At 42.8% G+C, this 20,428-nt stretch overlaps 1 protein-coding gene across 2 annotated transcripts; it reads right to left on the reverse strand.

Annotated features, from left to right (window-relative positions):
• Positions 1 to 2,371: 2,371 nt before the first annotated feature.
• Positions 2,372 to 16,784, reverse strand: LOC135538927 (carnitine O-palmitoyltransferase 1, liver isoform-like). 2 transcript variants are annotated; one of them, XM_064964803.1, is made up of 19 exons: positions 16,619 to 16,784; positions 15,826 to 15,970; positions 15,520 to 15,662; positions 15,221 to 15,392; positions 14,887 to 14,991; positions 14,594 to 14,731; positions 14,429 to 14,506; positions 11,701 to 11,808; positions 11,462 to 11,549; positions 9,908 to 10,103; positions 9,249 to 9,437; positions 8,810 to 8,915; positions 8,559 to 8,675; positions 7,983 to 8,147; positions 6,292 to 6,423; positions 5,654 to 5,806; positions 5,389 to 5,502; positions 4,128 to 4,220; positions 2,372 to 3,604 (listed from the first exon to the last, which is right to left on the reverse strand). In XM_064964803.1, the coding sequence occupies exons 2-19, from the start codon at positions 15,964 to 15,966 to the stop codon at positions 3,518 to 3,520; spliced, it is 2,325 nt and encodes a 774-aa protein (XP_064820875.1). In that variant the 5' UTR covers positions 15,967 to 15,970; positions 16,619 to 16,784; the 3' UTR covers positions 2,372 to 3,517. The 2 variants fall into 2 exon arrangements, with proteins under 2 accessions (XP_064820875.1, XP_064820876.1); XM_064964804.1 differs by lacking the exon at positions 11,462 to 11,549 and adding an exon at positions 10,842 to 10,926 and having other exon boundaries at positions 16,619 to 16,783.
• Positions 16,785 to 20,428: the final 3,644 nt, after the last annotated feature.

A 20,428-nucleotide genomic window follows, 5' to 3' on the forward strand; every position in this document is an offset into this window, starting at 1 on the left:
CGTGGCAGTATACCTCACACCAACCCGTGGCAGTATACCTCACACCAACCCGTGGCAGTATACATCTCACCAACCCATCACACCAACCCGTGGCAGTATACATCACACCAACCCGTGGCAGTATACCTCACACCAACCCGTGGCAGTATACATCACACCAACCCGTGGCAGTATACATCACACCAACCCGTGGCAGTATACCTCACACCAACCCGTGGCAGTATACCTCACACCAACCCGTGGCAGTATACAGCACACCAACCTGTGGCGGTATACAGCACACCAACCCGTGGCAGTATACATCACACCAACCCGTGGCAGTATACATCACACCAAAACGTGGCGGTATACCTCACACCAACCCGTGGCAGTATACATCACACCAACCCGTGGCAGTATACAGCACACCAACCCGTGGCAGTATACCTCACACCAACCCGTGGCAGTATACATCACACCAACCCGTGGTAGTATACCTCACACCAACCCGTGGCAGTATACCTCGCAGTATACATCACACCAACCCGTGGCAGTATACATCACACCAACCCGTGGCAGTATACATCACACCAACCCGTGGCAGTATACAGCACACCAACCCGTGGCAGTATACCTCACACCAACCCGTGGCAGTATACCTCGCAGTATACATCACACCAACCCGTGGCAGTATACAGCACACCAACCTGTGGCGGTATACAGCACACCAACCCGTGGCAGTATACATCACACCAACCCGTGGCGGTATACATCACACCAAAACGTGGCGGTATACATCACACCAACCCGTGGCAGTATACATCACACCAACCCGTGGCAGTATACAGCACACCAACCCGTGGCAGTATACATCACACCAACCCGTGGTAGTATACCTCACACCAACCCGTGGCAGTATACCTTGCAGTATACATCACACCAACCCGTGGCAGTATACATCACACCAACCCGTGGCAGTATACATCACACCAACCCGTGGCAGTATACAGCACACCAACCCGTGGCAGTATACCTCACACCAACCCGTGGCAGTATACATCACACCAACCCGTGGTAGTATACCTCACACCAACCCGTGGCAGTATACCTCGCAGTATACATCACACCAACCCGTGGCAGTATACATCACACCAACCCGTGGCAGTATACATCACACCAACCCGTGGCAGTATACATCACACCAACCCGTGGCAGTATACATCACACCAACCCGTGGCAGTATACCTCGCAGTATACATCACACCAACCCGTGGCAGTATACCTCACACCAACCCGTGGCAGTATACATCACACCAACCCGTGGCAGTATAAAAAAAAGGTTTGTGTCCCAAGATACTTTTAAACCAACTTCACAAACTCACTACGACAGCATGTTGACCATTAACGCTGGATGAAACCATGAGGTCCAGACAGCTGGCCTTGGAGGAGGACGTGCAGAATGTAATCCCTGTCCCTGTATAATTACACAACAGAGTTCATACGTTTTATTTCCTGTGGGTAATGTAATCCCTGTTGCTCTATCCAGACAATGGCATATGGCCAACTCCTTCTTGACATTTTGATGACTCATCTGCATCGCCTTGTGTGTGTTATTAGTATTATGTTGATTAGCTATCAGGTCAGACAGTGCAACGACTGAGAAAGAAGGGGAGAGAAATGAGGCAGCAGGTGGAGACAGACTGCTATGTTTGCATTAAATTATATTTGGTTTTATTAGTAAATATCTTAAATAAAAGTGCTCACTTCATATACAACGGTGTGGTAAAACAGCAAACTAAATTAGATATTTGTCATTGTGTCACCGTGGACTGGTGTAAGCCTGGATACATGAATGCACATTTAACATTGTTGTTAATAATGAATGTGTATATTCATATACACTTCTAAAGGCAGTTAGACAGTGTAATGACTTCAAAAGCTCGAGTAGCGCAGTAACAGTAGTTATGAGTTGCGCTGCGGGGAGACTTCTAAGTTCAGCCCGCGGCTACGTATCATCAGTCTTCAAAGTGGAAAGCCACAACAGGAAATATGTGTCAGGACCTTAGCAGTGTGGTAATGCAGTGCTTTTCAGCTGTGGACTATGACAGGACTTGTACATCCACCTGTCAAGACAAACCTACCAGGCTTCTAGTAGATTACAGTCTCGGGGTGAAGAGGACACAGGAGAAAGGCCAAAGTGAAGGTGCTGGTATTCCAATTAAAGAGATCCATCTTCTGGGTTAGAAGGGCTATGGTCGTCTGGCTGACATCAAATCAAAGTGTATTGGTAGTGTACACAGTTTATCAGATTTAATAGCGGGTGCAGTGAATTGCTTGTGTTACTAGTTCCTGAAAGTGCAGCAAAAACATCAAACAAGTATACAACTATTAATCCACTGGTAACATACACTTTTATTTTGGTATATATATAAGCTGTTTTACATATTTATAACGAAACATGTAACGCTATCGCCTTAGCAACAAAGGAATCCCTTCTACAGCAGACATTTATATTGCTATACGATATTTCAAATACTTTTGAAATTCAAATTATCAAGTTTAAATATTTATAATTATACTTTACATCTAACAAACAAAATGTGACGTGTAATGCCTCATGGTGCAGTTTGAAGGAAGTTGAAGGTAGTTCGGTGAGGCATTGCTAACTAGCGTTAGCACAATGACTGGAAGTCTATAGGTACAGCTAGCAGAGACATAAAAACGGTATCCATGAGTTCATGTGCCTCTGGGTAAGTAGAAAAAGGGCTTAATTGCCAAAATGTAGCACTATCCCTTTAAGACTTTACCAACGGTGTTTATACTGTAGTACCTAGAGGGCCGGTTTCCTGGACACAGATTCAGCACAGTCCTGGGCAGAAAAACAAGTTGAAAGGAGAATATCCATATAAAAGCTTTTTAGTCCAGGACTTGTGTCCGGGTCTGGGCAACCGGGCCTTAAGTATGATCCTTCAACTGTCACTAATCAATACTATTGAAATGTGTCATAGACTCTAAGGCTGTCACAGTGTCCATTTTCGGACAGCATCACCTGTCCATGGAAGTTGTCCTAGAATGGATACTGTACCCCTGCCAACAGTCCTTCACTTGGTGGTACACAGAGCAACGGGTAAAACAACTTAAAACAACAACAACAAAATGCTTTTGCGCCGTGCAACATACACAGCTAGCAGCTCAAAAGAACTGCACGTAAGACAGCGGGCGTACTGTAAGCACTGACTGATATATTCACTTCACCTCTCCACATCTCACTTCAACTACCACGGTGCATTAAGGCACCAGCACTTTGAAATGAGCGTAACCTCAACATAGGACAACACATGGCAGCATGGGTCTGTGAGCTAGCATGCAATACACAACTTAAAATGGAAAAAAACACCCCTATAATCATTCCTATACACTCTTATTTTGTTAATATTATGATCTTAAAACACATTCTAAAATCATAACACAGCATTTCGTCTGAGTAAGCCTACGGAAGAGTTCAAGTTCAGGTTTTCAGGTAGGGGGAGGAAGAAGATCACGCCAAGGCATTTGCATCCAGCTGAAATAAGGCCAAGATGTCGAGCATGGCCTGTTTGATGTGGTTTCCAAAACGATGAGAGTCCTATTGGACAGAGAGGAAACTAGTTAGAACAGACACATTCTATAACAAGCTGATAGAACAGACACATTCTATAACAAGCTGATAGAACAGACACGTTCTGTAACAAGCTGATACAATAACAAGCTGATAGAACAGACACATTCTATAACAAGCTGATAGAACAGACACATTCTATAACAAGCTGATAGAACAGACACATTCTATAACAAGCTGATAGAACAGACACATTCTATAACAAGCTGATAGAACAGACACATTCTATAACAAGCTGATAGAACAGACACATTCTATAACAAGCTGATAGAACAGACACATTCTATAACAAGCTGATAGAACAGACACGTTCTAAGGCAAACTGATACAAAATAACCTATATGGACATGCAGTTGGTAACAATAGTGGCTGGTCTGCCATGAAGTTCAGGTCTGTATGTTACCCAGGCGACAGCGATGTGTTTGTTTCCAGTGAGGACAGCTGATTGAAAGCAACATTCCAGATAGGCCATGTGGATCAGCCAACTCACCGTCTCAGGACTCGAGTGCTTGCTGGAGATGTGGAAGTTAATGAGGTTTTCTCCCAAGATGATGTAGGACACACCATATCCATCATCTGCCACCTGACACACAGAGAGAGAAAACACAATCAGCGTGTGGAAAAGGATTACACTGCAGCACAGAGATAATCACACTATATCCTACTGGATTTTCAATTGCTAAAATTAGAGAAAACTTGGGCCCTTTAAGAATAAAAAAATTGTTTCACAGGCTTCCCCCCACTATTTTGCAGATTTTACTGAGTTACAATTGGAATTAATTAGGCCCCTAATCTATGGATTTCACATGACTGGGAATACAGATATGCATCTGTTGGTCATAGATGCCTTAAAAAACATGGTTGTGGTTTGGTAAGAAGAATGCCCCTTACCCTACAGGTGTGATGACTACCTCTGAGGGTTGAGCGCTTGAGGTAGTCACCTCATACAGGTACTTGGGAGAATGGCTAGACGGTACACTGTCCTTCTCTCAGCACATATCAAAGATGCAGGCTAAGGTTAAAACTAGACTTGGTTTCCTCTATCGTAATCGCTCTTCTTTCACCCCAGCTGCCAAACTAACCCTGATTCAGATGACCATTCTACCCATGCTAGATTACAGAGACGTAATTTATAGATCGGGAGGTAAGGGTGCTCTCGAGCGGCTAGATGTTCTTTACCATTCAACCATCAGATTTACCACCAATGCTCCTTATAGGACACATCACTACACTCTATACTCCTCTGTAAACTGTCCATCTCTATGTACCCGGCGCAAGACCCACTGGTTGATGCTTATTTATAAAACCCTCCTAGGCCTCACTCCCCCCTATCTGAGATATCTACTGCAGCCCTCATCTTCCACATACAACACTCGTTCTGCCAGTCACATTCTGTTAAACATCCCCAAAGCACACACATCCCTGGGTTGCAGCTCGTTCCAGTTACTAGCTGCAGCGAACTGAAAAGAGGAGCGACAAACACTCAAACTGGACAGTTTTATCTCCATCTCTTCATTCAAAGACTCAATCATGGACACGCTTACTGACCGTTGTGGCTGCTTTGCGTAATGTATTGCGTAGGATTTTTGAGCACCAGAATGAAGAACACAGACAATAAGATTGTGCGATTATGTTTTAAGGTGGCATATCACTCCCGAATCTGGTCTGAAAACATCTGACAGTCTTTAATGCTACTTTAAAGCCTAATTCATTTTGAGTAGAGGGCCCTTGAGGTCAGGCAGGGAACTCACCGGACCAAAGCCTCCCCCACTGGACACATACTCCGGGTGTCTGGCCAGGTCAAACAACTCCACCTGCTGGAGGGGAGTCTGACTGGTGGACAGTCTCCAGGGCTCCGACAGCACCTACGGGAGAGGACACACACACACACACGCTTTAACATGCAGACCTCTCAAAGGAAAACAAACTGTAGAAAAACCTAAAAACACACAAAGACCTCCATTCCCACTTTAAAGACGAACAGTAACATCCACAAGTCAAAATACTGCATGTGACCTCTTTGAGGAAGGCCGAGTCCACCCCCAGGTACTTGGAGACCACGTAGAGACAGAAGAGGTGGCGGTCGATGCCTCCTCCAGTCATGGCCAGCCGGTAGAGCTGCTGGTGTCTCGTCGCAGCTTCCTTCAACAGTTTCAGTCGCAGCTCTCTCTACAGAGAAGACAAGGAAGGGTATGAGGAGACTAAAGGAAAAGGAAAGGGGCATACCTATTCAGTTGCACAACTGAATGCATTCAACCAAAATGTGTCTGAAACAGAGGGGTAAAGGGGTACTAAGTAAAAGGTGGAATCTGTCTCTTTTGGCCAAACACATCCAGATATCACAATCTAAACATTTCTCCCATGAGCAAAGATATGGAAATAGTTAGTTGCATTTTTGAGAGGCATACATTTTTCTTTGTGTGTGTGTGTTATATATATATATATATATATAATATATTATTATATATAATTATATATAATATATATTTATATACACAAAGAAAAATATGCAAAAATACAACTATTTCATATCTTTGCTCATACATATATATTTTTAATGCCAAAAAATATATATATTTCATGAGGACTGACACAACTTTTCAGTTCCTGTGACGCTCACAGATCCACCATCACAGTTGAACCAAGACCCTTACCGGGTTGTCTTCCACCATGGCGCGGGCGAAGGCACAGGTCTCCACGGTGCAGGAGCGCACCGTCTCTGTGCGACCCTCTCGGAACATGCGCGTCATGGACGCCTCGTACGTTAGACAGAACCTCCCCTTGTCCTGGAAGACAAATTCAATTTAATCAAATTTAATACAACATTTATCCACTCAGGGGTGAATAAGGAAAGTCAGGTCACATTATTTTAAGAGTAAAGACTCAGTTAACTGTCCTGTAATGTGTGGTTATAACTAGAGTACAGACTCAGTTAACAGTCCAGTAATGTGTGGTTATAACATATTATAACTAGAGAACAGACTCAGTTAACAGTCCTGTAATGTGTGGTTATAACATATTATAACTAGAGTACAGACTCTAGTAACAGTCCTGTAATGTGTGGTTATAACATATTATAACTAGAGTACAGACTCAGTTAACAGTCCTGTAATGTGTGGTTATAACATATTATAACTAGAGTACAGACTCTAGTAACAGTCCTGTAATGTGTGGTTATAACATATTATAACTAGTCTCTAGTAACAGTCCTGTAATGTGTGGTTATAACATATTATAACTAGGAAGACAGTAACAGTCCTGTAATGTCATATTATAACTAGAGTTACTCTCAGTTTAACAGTCCTGTAATGTGTGGTTATAACTGAGTCTCCTAGTTATAATATGTTATAACCACACATTATCCACTCAGGGTGGTTAAGTTACAGGTCACATTATTTTAACATATTAAACTAGAGAACAGACTCTAGTAACAGTCCTGTAATGTGTGGTTATAACATATTATAACTAGAGTACAGACTCTAGTAACAGTCCTGTAATGTTGGTTATAACATATAACTAGAGTACAGACTCTAGTAACAGTCCTGTAATGTGGTTATAACATATTATAACTAGAGTACAGACTCTAGTTAACAGTCCTGTAATGTGTGGTTATAACATATTATAACTAGAGTACAGACTCAGTTAACAGTCCTGTAATGTTATAACATATTATAACTAGAATACAGACTCAGTTAACAGTCCTGTAATGTGTGGTTATAACATATTATAACTAGAGTACAGACTCAGTTAACAGTCCTGTAATGTGTGGTTATAACATATTATAACTAGAGTACAGACTCAGTTAACAGTCCTGTAATGTGTGGTTATAACATATTATAACTAGAGTACAGACTCTAGTAACAGTCCTGTAATGTGTGGTTATAACATATTATAACTAGAGTACAGACTCAGTTAACAGTCCTGTAATGTGTGGTTATAACATATTATAACTAGAGAACAGACTCAGTTAACAGTCCTGTAATGTGTGGTTATAACATATTATAACTAGAGTAAAGACTCAGTTTGTCTTGCTGGCACAATTGAGTCTTGTCATGTTTGGTTAATAAATAATAAAAGTATGTTTGTTATAGCTATCGTCCTTGTTAAGGAGGATTTTTATCTTATCAAACTACTGATTGTTGACAGCTACTTACAGCATCATCTCTTAACACTGGTATTCATTCACACGTCCTAAAGAAGCTACATTCCCAACCTTGGTTTTATTATATCAATCTCACCCTCCTTCCTTCCAATTGCCTAGTTGGCTAATCAGCCAACGGACTCATCCAATCAGCTGATCCTCTTTACTGTTGCCAGTCAACAGGGGCAGAGATAAGGACCCTACCCTGAAGTGAGCCAGCTGCAGGGCGATCTGGATGAAGGCATCGGGGCTGGTGCGACACTTTTTGATCAGGCCCTTCCCGAAGCAGTGGAAGGGGATGATGTGTGAGTCGACGTCGTCTGCCAGGGCCTTGGCCACCATCAGAGAGCTGGCGATGGCCGTCTGACACTGGGGCACCGCACACGGGGAACAAAGACACTGACAATCAGCACATTTCACTGGGGGTCTCTGATGTATTTGATCAAAGAGCCTCAGTTCTTGATTTCATTTGAAGATTTGAGAGTAGACAGTTGAATGGGGGGGGGGGTCCTCAGAAAGATTAGAGCTCAGGTGGCTTAAAGATGTGAAATCTGAAGGTATTTCTACTGTCTAATCTATTATCACACTTGTACCAAACAGACAGGATCACCGGGAATTAGATTTGATCATTATAACAATCAAACAGAATGGAAAGGCCTGTGTGTGCGCAAAACTGATGTGCATTAATTGATGACAATTCTGAAAACAATAAATCCCGTTTGAAAAGGGGAACATCCCTACAACATTGTAGTTTAACCCAAACCCCCTGTGGTAGGCTACCTCCGCTGGGATGTTCCACTGCAGCCTCTGAGGGCCTGGGAGGGACGGATGGGGGTTTCCTTTGCAGTGGCCTTCCTCTGTGTAACCCAGCTTCACAGGGTCCATCGACAGCACATGCTACAATTGGACAATAACATCATTTAGAGACGTGCACCATTTGTTCTGCCTGGTAGCGATTCCTGATAACCTATAGACACACTGTAAACATGAACACAACTAAAGAAGCAGAAGGGCTCTACTCTGCTAGCTACCTCCCAGAGGTGCCCTATGATGGGGGCATCTGCCCAGCTGTGCTCCGCGTTCAGACCCATGGTCCCGTTCCTGAACACGATGAGGTTGAAGGACTTGTCAAACCACCTACAGAAAAAAGACAAACACAAACCAGTGCTTGAGGATGGAGTAAGATACAAACTCTAGTATTTCATTATAGAATATTTATTTATTATACAAGCATTTAAAAGTGATTTAATTCATAAGCATTCATAACATTTATGAAAATGTCTTAATTTATAAACATTCAGTAACATTCATAAGTAGTTATAACAGCTCATTCTTGAACATTCTTTTGTAAAGGGTAATCTGTAGAATAAATTAGGTCTCAGGTAGATTATAATAATGACATTTCATTTGTGGAGCGCATTTCCCACACTCCCTGTGCATAACATGAAGGATTGGAGCCCTCGGTCTCACCGGTCGTAGCATTTGCCGTGCAGCAGGGACTTGGCGTAGCTGTCCAGGGATCGGATAGGATCCTCAGCCTTGTAACGCTGCTCTGTGTCGTCCAGGGTCACAAAGAAGGCAGCCTTCTCCACAGTGTCCAGGGCCTGCTGGTTCCTGCCCTGTCTCAGGTAGAGCTCGCGGGCCTCCGCCCAGGGAACCCTGCCAGACGGGGTGAACATACCATTGAGGAAACTGTTTGATCAAATAATGTATTACTGACACACCGCCTTCAATATTTGGGTTGATCCAATTCGGTCTGTTTGGGGGTTGGGACTGAAGTGGGGTATGGGGGGGGGGCTGTGGGTGATTGTGTTTACATTTCTGTGAAATCCTCATGTCTTATTTATTGTTGGATCCAAATGTACTATATTTATTGAATATTATATGAATCCTATAATAAAATTTAAAAAAGCCAATTCGGGTGCAATCATTGAAGTTAATTTCTCAGAAACGATTTCACAACCATCTGAGATGGTGTGTGTTTGTTAAGGTGTCTCTCAGTTGGTTGAGCATGGCTCTTGTAACGGGCAGTTCCATTCCAGCTGAGCTGCCCATAAGAAAATGGACACGTCGCGTTAGATAAAAGCCTCTGCTAAATGGCACACATTACATGTGCAGCGTTAGCGTACCTGTCCCCAGCAGTGAGGGCGGCCAGGCACTCCTCCCCCGGCTGGGGTTCAGAGGGGTCAGCCAGGATGCGCTCCATCTGTTGCTCTACGGCCCTGGGCGACAGCACCTTACCGTCGTAGAACATGGGCACCTTGAAGTAGCGCCCCCGGTGGTACACCACGATGTGCCTGCTGTCCTGCATATGCTGGATGGTGTCTGGACAAGCACAAGGGTAGAGAGGGACAACTTTGTGTAACTTCCAACTAAATCTAAACAAGAATATGATTATGGCTTAAAAAGGAACTCTGATAAAACTATTCACACAATGTGGACCTACTGAATAATTTGCACAACAAAACAGGTGGAAACTGCAGTACTACAACATGTGTAAAAAGGGTTTTTCTAGCAACTAAGACAGTATCAAGCAGATACCTTGGAGAGACTAAAAGTGCTTTGAACTGTTGTTTCAAGAGAAAGACTTGGGAGAGTGGCTCTAAAGCACAAACTATGGTTGATGTCATTTCCAAGCAGCAGTCAGAACTGCAGTGGGATTCTTTGGCATGAAACAATAGTTAAAAACACACAATGAAGAGGATTGCAATGAATCATGGGAGTCTACGGGGGGGGGGGGGGTCTAATTCAGGACACTTTGTAGCCTCGGTCACAAAAAAAATAGCCCCCTTTATTCCAGGGTCTAAATAGCCAATCTGTTATGTCAACTTGGCACTGAGAAAACAGCTCCATCCTGCGATGCCACTTGGCCTGTATGAAAGTGCACATTGCCTGGAAATATATTTGTGCAAAGTCTGTGTACATTTAATGTACACGTTGTTAAATAAAAAAATGATCAAATAATCTGTTCAATCTGCAATTGGTTACACCAATTTGGTTGGTTGTTAGAACTGCTTTAGTCTGTGTGATTGAGAGACTGGGGAGGAAGAAGTGGCCATCTACCTGTATCTACGCCTGGGATACGACTGGTGTTGAACATACGCTCATATTGCGCTGAGCACATTGGAATGGTATTTTGAAGCATGAGCTGAAAGGCAAAAAGAAAGAAAAGGAAAAATGACCAAAGCACGAAAGCCTGCTCTCCTAGAAACTGACGGGAGGGGAGCTACAGGGGTGGGGGGTGGTGGAGGAACCAGAACGGCTCACGGGAACATTTCTCCCACGGAAGAGAAAAGAAGACAGATGGGTGGGGATTTAAAAAAAAAATACAAAAAATTGAAGGGCATGATTAGAGGGGATGGGGAAGGGTTTGAGATAGCTGATCCTAGTTCACCAGCATGTTACAGACTTGAGAAATATGGTTGTCTGGGTCAAAATAAACTATATTTCTGGACAAAAACACTAGGTGCAAAAACAGTAATTCCAGTAAGGACTTACAATCACTTACAGTGTCAGACAGTACCAAACAGTTATGAATGCAGGCCAAATGGGTGACACACGGGTTTGTTTTTATGGAACATGCTGGTGAAACAGGAATTCCATGGGGACAGGAATGGGTGGGAGGGATAAGGGGTGAGCTGGATCCAAAGTTGGTCTGTGACAATAACGCTCCCTCCTCTTACCCCGTTCCAGGCCTGGGAGGCGGGACGTATTGAACAAGCGCTCCCATTGGGCGGAGCAAAGAGGAACTCTTTTATCCAGTGCAAAGAGCTGCACCAGAGAAAACATCCCGTCCGCAAGTGTGAAACAGAAACAACCATATTTATGTCATTTGGTATTAAATACAGAGGGAAGAGGAACACACATTATGGTCATAAAGCAAATAGATAAGAAGCAGTGACCAAAAGTGAAGGCTATTTACCGGTTTGATCTGCGCTCGGTCCAGCATTCTCCTGTACAGCATGATGGCATGGATAGCATTGCCTGCCCGAGCAGCCTGCAGACTGGTGGGGAACACATACAGGAAGTCCTGAGAGAGAGGAGTGAGAATGGAGAAAAAGATGACAATCACTGAATGAATGAGAAAAAACATCTACAAGGGATAAAGAGAAACATTGCCAAGAGAATCTGATCAAATAGAGTCTGATGAAATTGGTAAACACCCATAAACATATAATAATATTAATAACAAACTTATCAAAGACAGTACAGTATTTTTTATTTATTTTACCTTTATTTAACTAGGCAAGTCAGTTAAGAACAAATTCTTATTTTCAATGACGGCCTAGGAACAGTGGGTTAAATGCCTGTTCAGGGGCAGAAACACGACAGATTTGTACCTTGTCAGCTCGGGGATTTGAACTTGCAACCTTTCTGTTACTAGTCCAAAACATTTAACCACTAGGCTACCCTGCCGCTGTCTTTGTTGCATGAAAATAGGCAGTTGAAAAAAAAATTTCTCCAATAGAAAGCCCTGATCAAACTTGTAGGCGATGACATGGAGGCGATGGCTAGCTAAGCTCATGAGTTTAAACAGTCATCGGGTCTAACGGTCGTCTCGATCCCGAACTGAGCATGTGCAGGCTGTCCTCTCAAAAATCCTACACCTTCCATAAAACATTTAAAAATCGCCACTCGCACATCTGAGCTGTCTTTGTTGCAGGTGCATGGTGACAGTTGAATAAAAAAATAAAAAAAAAATAAAAAAACCTGCTGGAGGCTCTCGCTAGCATCACGGCTCTCGCTAGCATCACGCCTCTTGTAGCATCACGGCTCTCGCTAGCATCACGCCTCTCGCTAGCATCACGGCTCTCGCTAGCATCACGGCTCTCGCTAGCATCACGGCTCTCGCTAGCATCAATTATGATAAGTGTACCATATTACATATTGGATCGTTAACATTACCGTTTACCTATAAAATGGGCTGACTGGGCAGAAGACATACTTGGTATTCACAAAAGATATAAATGAGTTCTCCACAATACATTTCAAAAGAAAACTAGTAAAAATAGACAAGATCCTGCAAACATGGAGAGGTAAATACCTGGAAAATTATGAGAAAATTGCTCGCGGTACCGCCGCTCTCGCCCACTGCTCTAGTACCACTACTCTTGTATCACCGCTCTCGCTAGCAATGTGCTAGCATCACTGCTCTCGCTAGCGTCACCGCTCTCGCTGGTATCACTGCTCTAGTATCACCGCTCTCGCTAGCAATGTGCTAGCATCACCGCTCTCGCTAGTCTTCCATGGCACAGAGTATATAAAACAATGCAAGATTCAAGACTATTGTACAGAATTCTTGCAACCAACAAAATGTTGAATATTTGGGGCATACAATCATCGCAGCTCTGCAGATGTTGTTGTGAGGATACAGAATCAATAGACCATTTGTTTTGGTATTGCCCTCAGGTAGCCTGTTCCTGGTCTCAGGTTCAGGAATGGCTGAAAAATCAGAATATTCATCTCAAATTTACCCTAGAAATAGTATTGTTGGGAGATCTGGAGAGACCAGGTCAGTCAATTACTAATCTTCAACTCGCAATCTGTGGATTCTATTCGATTAGATAGATTCAAAGTGTGTTAGACATCACAACATAGTTGAAAGATAGAAATGTGAAGAGGGTGGCCAGCAGAGATAGGTGGGATGGGCTGAGGGGAGCTGAGGGTTAAGATGAGGAACTGGAGACAAGTGGGAGTGAAGTTGCTGACTGGGGGAATAGAATGACAGTCAAAGACTAAACCGGAAGGTAAAAAATGATATTGCGTTCTGAACCCACTGTTCCCAGGCCGTCATGAAAATAAGAATTTGTTCTTAACTGTTGCCTGGTTAAATAAAGTAAAATAAAATTTAAAAAATGACAGTCAAAGACAAAAGTAAAAAATGATATTGCCTGAGGCTGATGCCGTGCAGGTGCTAAAAGCATTAAAATGCACAGTTGTGCACACACACACGTAAATATTGCCACACATGCACCGAAATGTATCCAGTTGGCCTTGATGTTTAGAATACTGTTGTCCTTGATGTCTGTTGTTTTCCTTTGGTTTTCTCTTTTGTTCATTTTGTTGGTTTGGGCATTGGGGGACGGTGGCTTGGGAGGGTTTTAGGTGTGTGGAATTGTGGGAGAGGTTTTTTTCAGAGGGGGGGGGGGTCTTGGATGGTTGAGGGGCAGCTCTCAGGAACTGTGGGGGGGGGGGATCTTGGTGGCCTGGTGGTTGGGGGCTTGGGCCGGTGGCCGACAGGTCGCTGGTTCAAGATCAGTCAACGTGCCCTGGTTGCTCTGGATGGGAGTCTTTAAGATGACTGAATGTAATGTAAATGTTAAGCAGCTTCGCTGCAGGTAGATTGTATGTTTTAATGTTTTTTGACAAAAATTAAAACGTGTCAGTTTCACGAGGTATACATGCAGGTTGGGGAAATAATATGTTCAACTACTTAAAGACATTGGCTCCAATCTAGGTTGTGCCTTTACATTTTGAGAAAATAAATAACTTTTGAATAATTTTTCACTTCTCAAACCCCAGCCTGGTCTGTCTGGTTTCACAAGCGTTCCCAGAAGTCTTGTGATGTTGCACCCCTGGGTTCAGTAAGTCTGTGATATTATTACATTCCTAGCAGCTTGATTATATATAATGCTAGTTCTGACTCTTACCATTGCATAGTAGTTGCTGTTGACCATGATTGGTCCACGGCCTCTTAGGTAGATGTACTCCTCCCACCAGTCACTGACCTGAGAACAGCAAGACAAGTTATGGAAAATTAATGAAGCTATCTAAGAAAATCTGATGAAAACAATATTTAATTAAACGTGACTTACATAGTTTGTAGCCCACCAGGATTTGAGTTTCAGGTACCACTGAAGTTTAGGACCCAGGCCTTTCTCAAAATCCTTGGCAAGACCCTCCATCCTCAAGTACTGTTCGTCGTCCATGAGCGGATGGGCAGATTCAAGGTACTGGCAGAGGAAACATGTATGACAATCTAACATTGCACACCTTCAGGAGTTCTATAAAATAGCCACATTGTACCCTTCTAGTAAATGGTTTTAATTATTATATATATTTTTTAAAAGATGGTTAAGTGGAGCTGTGTTTTGTTTCTGTCACTCACTCTGTTGATGGTGTCTTTCACCGAGGGCAGAGGGAGCTGTGGTAACGATGTCTGGAAGCTGTACAACTGGGGATTCCGCCTCCCGGAGAAGATTTTCACCAGTACCTGCACTCACAATTATGGGCTGGTCTGTTAAAGGAGAAGTCTACCTTCAAATAAAAAGGATCATATATATATTTTTTTTTCTTTCCACCAGTCTTCTGTTTATTTGGTCTGGGGGAGATATTTCTGACATATGATCCTTCTAGGTATAATATTTCTGTCGCCCCCACCTCCACCCGGCATTGGTTTCCCACGAGGCAACAACTGACATGGTCGTTTGCAGTCGACTCACCAGCCAGATGCGTGTCTTCCATGACACGGTGCCGTGATGGGCATACATCCATCCATGCCAGGAGAGCAGCCACTTGAGTGCAGTTCGCATGGTGAAGAAAATAGCCACCCAGAGCCCTGTGCCAACTAGCACCCCACCAACCACCTGTTGTTTCTCAAAGGACATGTAGCGACTGCAAGGAGAGAGGCAAAGCATCACTTACTGGCCATAAACATCAGGCAATTATCATTTTATCTATGGTGATTCTATATTTTTCAAAGTTTAGTCAGCATCATTGGGATAGCGAGTTGAGACTTTACCTAACAGGCAGGTGAGCACCCACTTTGGTGAACAGTGCCAAGGAAGGGTCAGCTTGGACGTACTTTGCCCTCCCCATGTACAGCCCCACCACTAACATCAGGCCGGTGGGACTGCCAGGGTACACCCCGGTCATCACCCCATTCTGTGGAGGAAATTATATCCCATCTGTTTGACACATCAACGTCACTGTTGGTTGCATTTACGTGATCTGATGTTGTTGAATGTCTGTACAACTTGGTATTTGTATGTCTGATGGCTAATTTCCCTTGAGACAAAGTTTGAATACAATTTAAGTGTTGGAGCACCTTGAAGCGGATAAACTTTTTCTTCCAGGAATGCAGGCCAGACAGGTAGATTTGTCTCAGGGCCTCGTGGCTCAACTGCAGATCAATGCCATCTGGAGAGACGGTGAACTGGAACGCCACAGCCTGATGAGCTTCTGCCATGACTCTGCCAGAGGTATTATACAGACGAAAACACATCACCAAAACATCATCACATGATAAAAACTGAAGAACACAGGAAACTAGAATAAAAATGACCTTCCCTCGTAAGCTACTGAGGTAGAAAGGACCCACCCACTCTCATGAGCTACTTAGAAAGAACCTTCTCTCAAACAGATGTGACAAGTGGGTGGGAAACATTTGTTCCATTCAGTGAGCAAAAATCTAGTAACGTGACGGTGTGATAAAGCAGTGCTATTTGAGTTTGGCCAATGACAGATACGCAGGGCGACTGCATAAAACACAGCCTGAAACGCAACCAACCTGAATCATGGTCTCCAAGCAAGATATCAGCACAGACAGAAAGGGGTTAGTTATAAATATCTTTGATGTCAGCTAACGTTAATGCCGGATCAAATTTGTGAATTCCAAGGCAGAAAGATACTAGCCAGTTGCCTTGTTTGGTTAATATAGCTAGTTGTAACATTCATCCGTTAACTAACTGTCCGCTTATACTGCCATTAACTAGCTAGCAGCAAATTGTGGGAAGCGCTGGCGAGTTAGCTATGTTAACGTTAGCTAGCTAGATAACGTTAGTCAGACAGCTAGCTCGCTAAATAGTTTGATAGCAGGTGAAATCAACAATCAAACTCACGTAGTATCTTCGAATAGCTCCTTTTCAAATATGTTTTAGTTCAAAATCATTTCAGCAGCGATTTCAACGACACCAGGTAAGCTAGCTACTACACGCTGGGTAGTGGGCTACGTCGGACGCTCTGGCACGTTCCAGGGGGCATATTCAAGGCTGACTGTCTATCCCAAGGGGCCACGGTTCCGGTCTAGAATTACGGTTTCGACTGCTCCTACAGTTTGGCTTCGGTACTGCAGTTTAACTGACACCCGTCACAGAAAGCGAATTTCCATACACGACCATATAGTGAAGTCCGATTTGAAAATGCATAATAAAGACACATTGGGCAGGAGCTCACCAGAGATGAGTTCCAGCACCTCACATTTTCTACTGTTCGTCTTGTAGAATGTTAGCTCAAAAAGTATTGTGGAGCTCGTGCACCTAAAGTTTGTACCAGAACCTATTTCAGTCCAAGTCAAGCACTGCACTTTAGTCATCAGCTTTGTGAACAAAACATCCATTGAATTATTCAAATAATTGTCACTAACGCAGATTTTTAAAAATGTATCACTCACCGCCAAAGATATTAAACATCCAATGTCTGCCATGTTTTTGGATGACGTAGTCGATGTTTGCGGCACGGCGGGTTGTCCAGTACCTGCCTATCCTTTCTTTGGATTGGTGGATACATCTCATTAGTGTAATTATTTTTTGAATATTTGATGAGGGTTGTTGAAAACAACTGCCTCTATTCAATTAAGAGACATGCTATGCTACCAGCCTCATGCCATTGTAACAGTATAGCTTTCCGTCACTCTCCTTGCCCCTACCTGGTCTCGAACCTGGGCTCTGCACACTTGGAGAACAGCCACCCTCGAATCGTCGTTACCCATCGCTCCAAAAAAGCCGCGGCCCTTGCAAAGCAAGGGGAACAACTACTTCAAGGTCACCGACTGAAACGCTATTAGCACACAACACCGCTAACTAGCTAGCCATTTCACATCGGTTACACTATGTTTAAACAATATGGCATGAGGGGGTGCGGTATATTACCGATATACCAAGGCTAAAGGCTGTTCTTGCGCGCAACGCAGAGTGCCTGGATACAGCCCTTAGACGTGGTATATTGGCAATGTTGTGCATATATTGGCAATGTTGTCCAAAATAAATTTTGGAAGCGAATTTTGTTGTTTTTTAACATTATTTAACTAGGCAAGTAATTGTTATTAACGATTTGTAACTCACGTTGTCTGATTCTAGCTACCAAAATCGATTAAGTAAAGTTATTTTGCAAGCTATTTTAATTTTTAATCAAAACGCTAGCTTAATTCTGTATGGAGCCATAGCTTGCTAACGAGTATAATCATTTGAAAATAAATCATTCACCTGCTAAGACCAAGTAACAGACATAAATCCCATGATTTAATGATCACCCAGTTAGATCTGGAGTTTTAGTAGAAGCACGACTGAAGGTAGAAAATAATTTATTTGGATTTGACATTGGCTTTATTCTGTACCGCCCTTCGATTAATGTAAAATTTAAACAATTTACAATTGTCTGTACGAGTCACAGAGAGGGTAGTATAGACTTACTTTTGTAGGTATTAATTGAGGAACCAGGTGAGGAGGGACACAGTCTTGTCGTCCGTCAGGTCCTCTGTAGCCAGTTCCTGCACCCTCACGGACACCGTGTTGTGGTAGAGCTTGAAGAACCTGCCAAGGTGTTGGGATGCACTGCACCAGCGTCACTGTGGCCTCCAGCCTTGCCCATGGCATGCTGCAGCACTATCCACAGTTGATTGGCCAGGTCGTCCGACAGGCCGTACACCTTGACAAAGTACAGTGCATTTGGAAAGTATTTAGACCCCTTGACTTTTTCTACGTTTTGTTACGTTACAGCCTTATTCTAAAATTGATTAAATTGTTTTTTTTTCCCTCATCAATCTACACACAATACCCCATAATGACAAAGCAAAAACAGGTTTTTACACATTTTAGCCCTGAGACACCCCTCCCTATGAGTCCTACCAATGCACTTAGTACCTATAGTTGGGTCTCCGGTTAGGTTACTTTATACCAGCTACTCGGGTTCCCGATAGACTAATTAACCAGATGCTAAAAATCCTCAATTAATCAAGTCTATTTCAGAAACCTAGAGTAAAACACCATGTATTTGTATTTATTATGGATCCCCATTAGCTGCTGCCAAAGCAACAACTACTCTTCCTGGGGTCCAGCATCATTAAAGCAGTTTATACAATTTTAAAAACATTACAATACATTCACAGATTTCACAACACTGTGTGCCCTTAGGCCCCTAATCCACCAATACCACATAGCTACAGTACTAAATCCATGTGTATGACTAGTGTGTGTGTGTGTCTGTGCCAATGTTTGTGTTTCGCAGTTTCCGCTATTCCATAAGGTTTTTTTCATCTGTTTTTTTTTTAAATCTAACATAACTGCTTGCATCAGTTACTTGATGCGGAATAGAGATCCATGTAGTCATGGCTCAGTGTAGTACAGTGTGCCTCCCATAGTCTGTTCTGGACTTGCGGACTGTGAAGAGACCTCTTGTGGCATGTCTTGTGGGGTATGCATGGGTGTCCGATAGAGGTCAACCGATTATGATTTTTCAATGCAGGTCCCGATTATTGGAGGACCAAAAAAAAGCAGATACCGATTAATCAGACAATTTTTTTGTTGTTGTAATAATGACAATTACAACAATACTGAATGAACACTTATTGTAACTTAATATAATACATCAATAAAATCAATTTAGCCACAAATAAATAATTAAACATGTTCAATTTGATTTAAATAATGCAAGAACAAAGTTTTGCAGAAGAAAGTAAAAGTGCAATATGTGCCATGTAAGAAAGCTAACATTTAAGTTCCTTGCTCAGAACATGAGAATATATGAAAGCTGGTGTTTCCTTTTAACGTGAGTCTTCAATATTCCCAGGTAAGAAGTTTTAGGTTGTAGTTATTATAGGACTTATAGGACTATTTCTCTCTATACGATTTGTATTTCATATACCTTTGACTATTGGATGTTCTTATAGGCACTTTAGGCTCCTACCTGGGCTCTAACCAGGAACACATCGACAACAACGACGCTCGAAGCAGCGTTACCCATCGCACCACAAAATCTGTGGCCCTTGCAGCGCAAGGGGAACAACTACTCCAAGTCTCAGAGCGAGTGACATTTGAAACGCTATTAGCGCGCACCCCGCTAACTAGCTATCCATTTCACATCGGTTACACCAGCCTCATCTCGGGAGTTGATAGGCTTGAAGTCATAAACAGTGCAATGCTTGAAGCATTGAGCTGCTGGCAAAACGCACAAAAGTATTGTTTGAATGAATGCTTACGAGCCTGCTGGTGCCTACCATCGCTCAGTCAGACTGCTCTATCAAATTATAGACTTAATTATAACATAATAACACACAGAAAAACTTAGGTTATTAATATGGTCGAATCCGGAAACTATCATCTCGAAAACAAAACGTTTATTCTTTCAGTGAAATACGGAACCGTTCCATATTTTATCTGACGGGTGGCATCCATAAGTCTAAATATTCCTGTTACATTGCACAACCTTCAATGTTATGTCATAAAACAATTCTGGAAAATTAGTTCGCAACAAGCCAGGCGGCCCAAACTGTTGCATATACCCTGACTCTGCGTGCAATAAACGTAAGAGAAGTGATTCAATTTCACCTGGTCAATATTGCCTGCTAACCTGGATTTCTTTTAGCTAAATATGCAGGTTTAAAAATATATACTTCTGTGTATTGATTTTAAGAAAGGCATTGATGTTTATGGTTA

Source organism: Oncorhynchus masou, unplaced genomic scaffold, assembly GCF_036934945.1.
Source record: "Oncorhynchus masou masou isolate Uvic2021 unplaced genomic scaffold, UVic_Omas_1.1 unplaced_scaffold_2053, whole genome shotgun sequence".
In the NCBI taxonomy this organism is placed as follows: domain Eukaryota; kingdom Metazoa; phylum Chordata; class Actinopteri; order Salmoniformes; family Salmonidae; genus Oncorhynchus; species Oncorhynchus masou.

Excerpts from the sequence above, each read along its gene's own strand:
- LOC135538927 (XM_064964803.1), bottom strand. The coding sequence starts at position 15,966 with ATGGCAGAAGCTCATCAGGCTGTGGCGTTCCAGTTCACCGTCTCTCCA. Across the intron at positions 14,992-15,220 it reads GGAAGACACGCATCTGGCTG|GTACTGGTGAAAATCTTCTC; the intron begins GTGAGTCGACTG and ends TTGTGAGTGCAG. Across the intron at positions 4,221-5,388 it reads GTGGGGGAGGCTTTGGTCCG|GTGGCAGATGATGGATATGG; the intron begins GTGAGTTCCCTG and ends TCTGTGTGTCAG.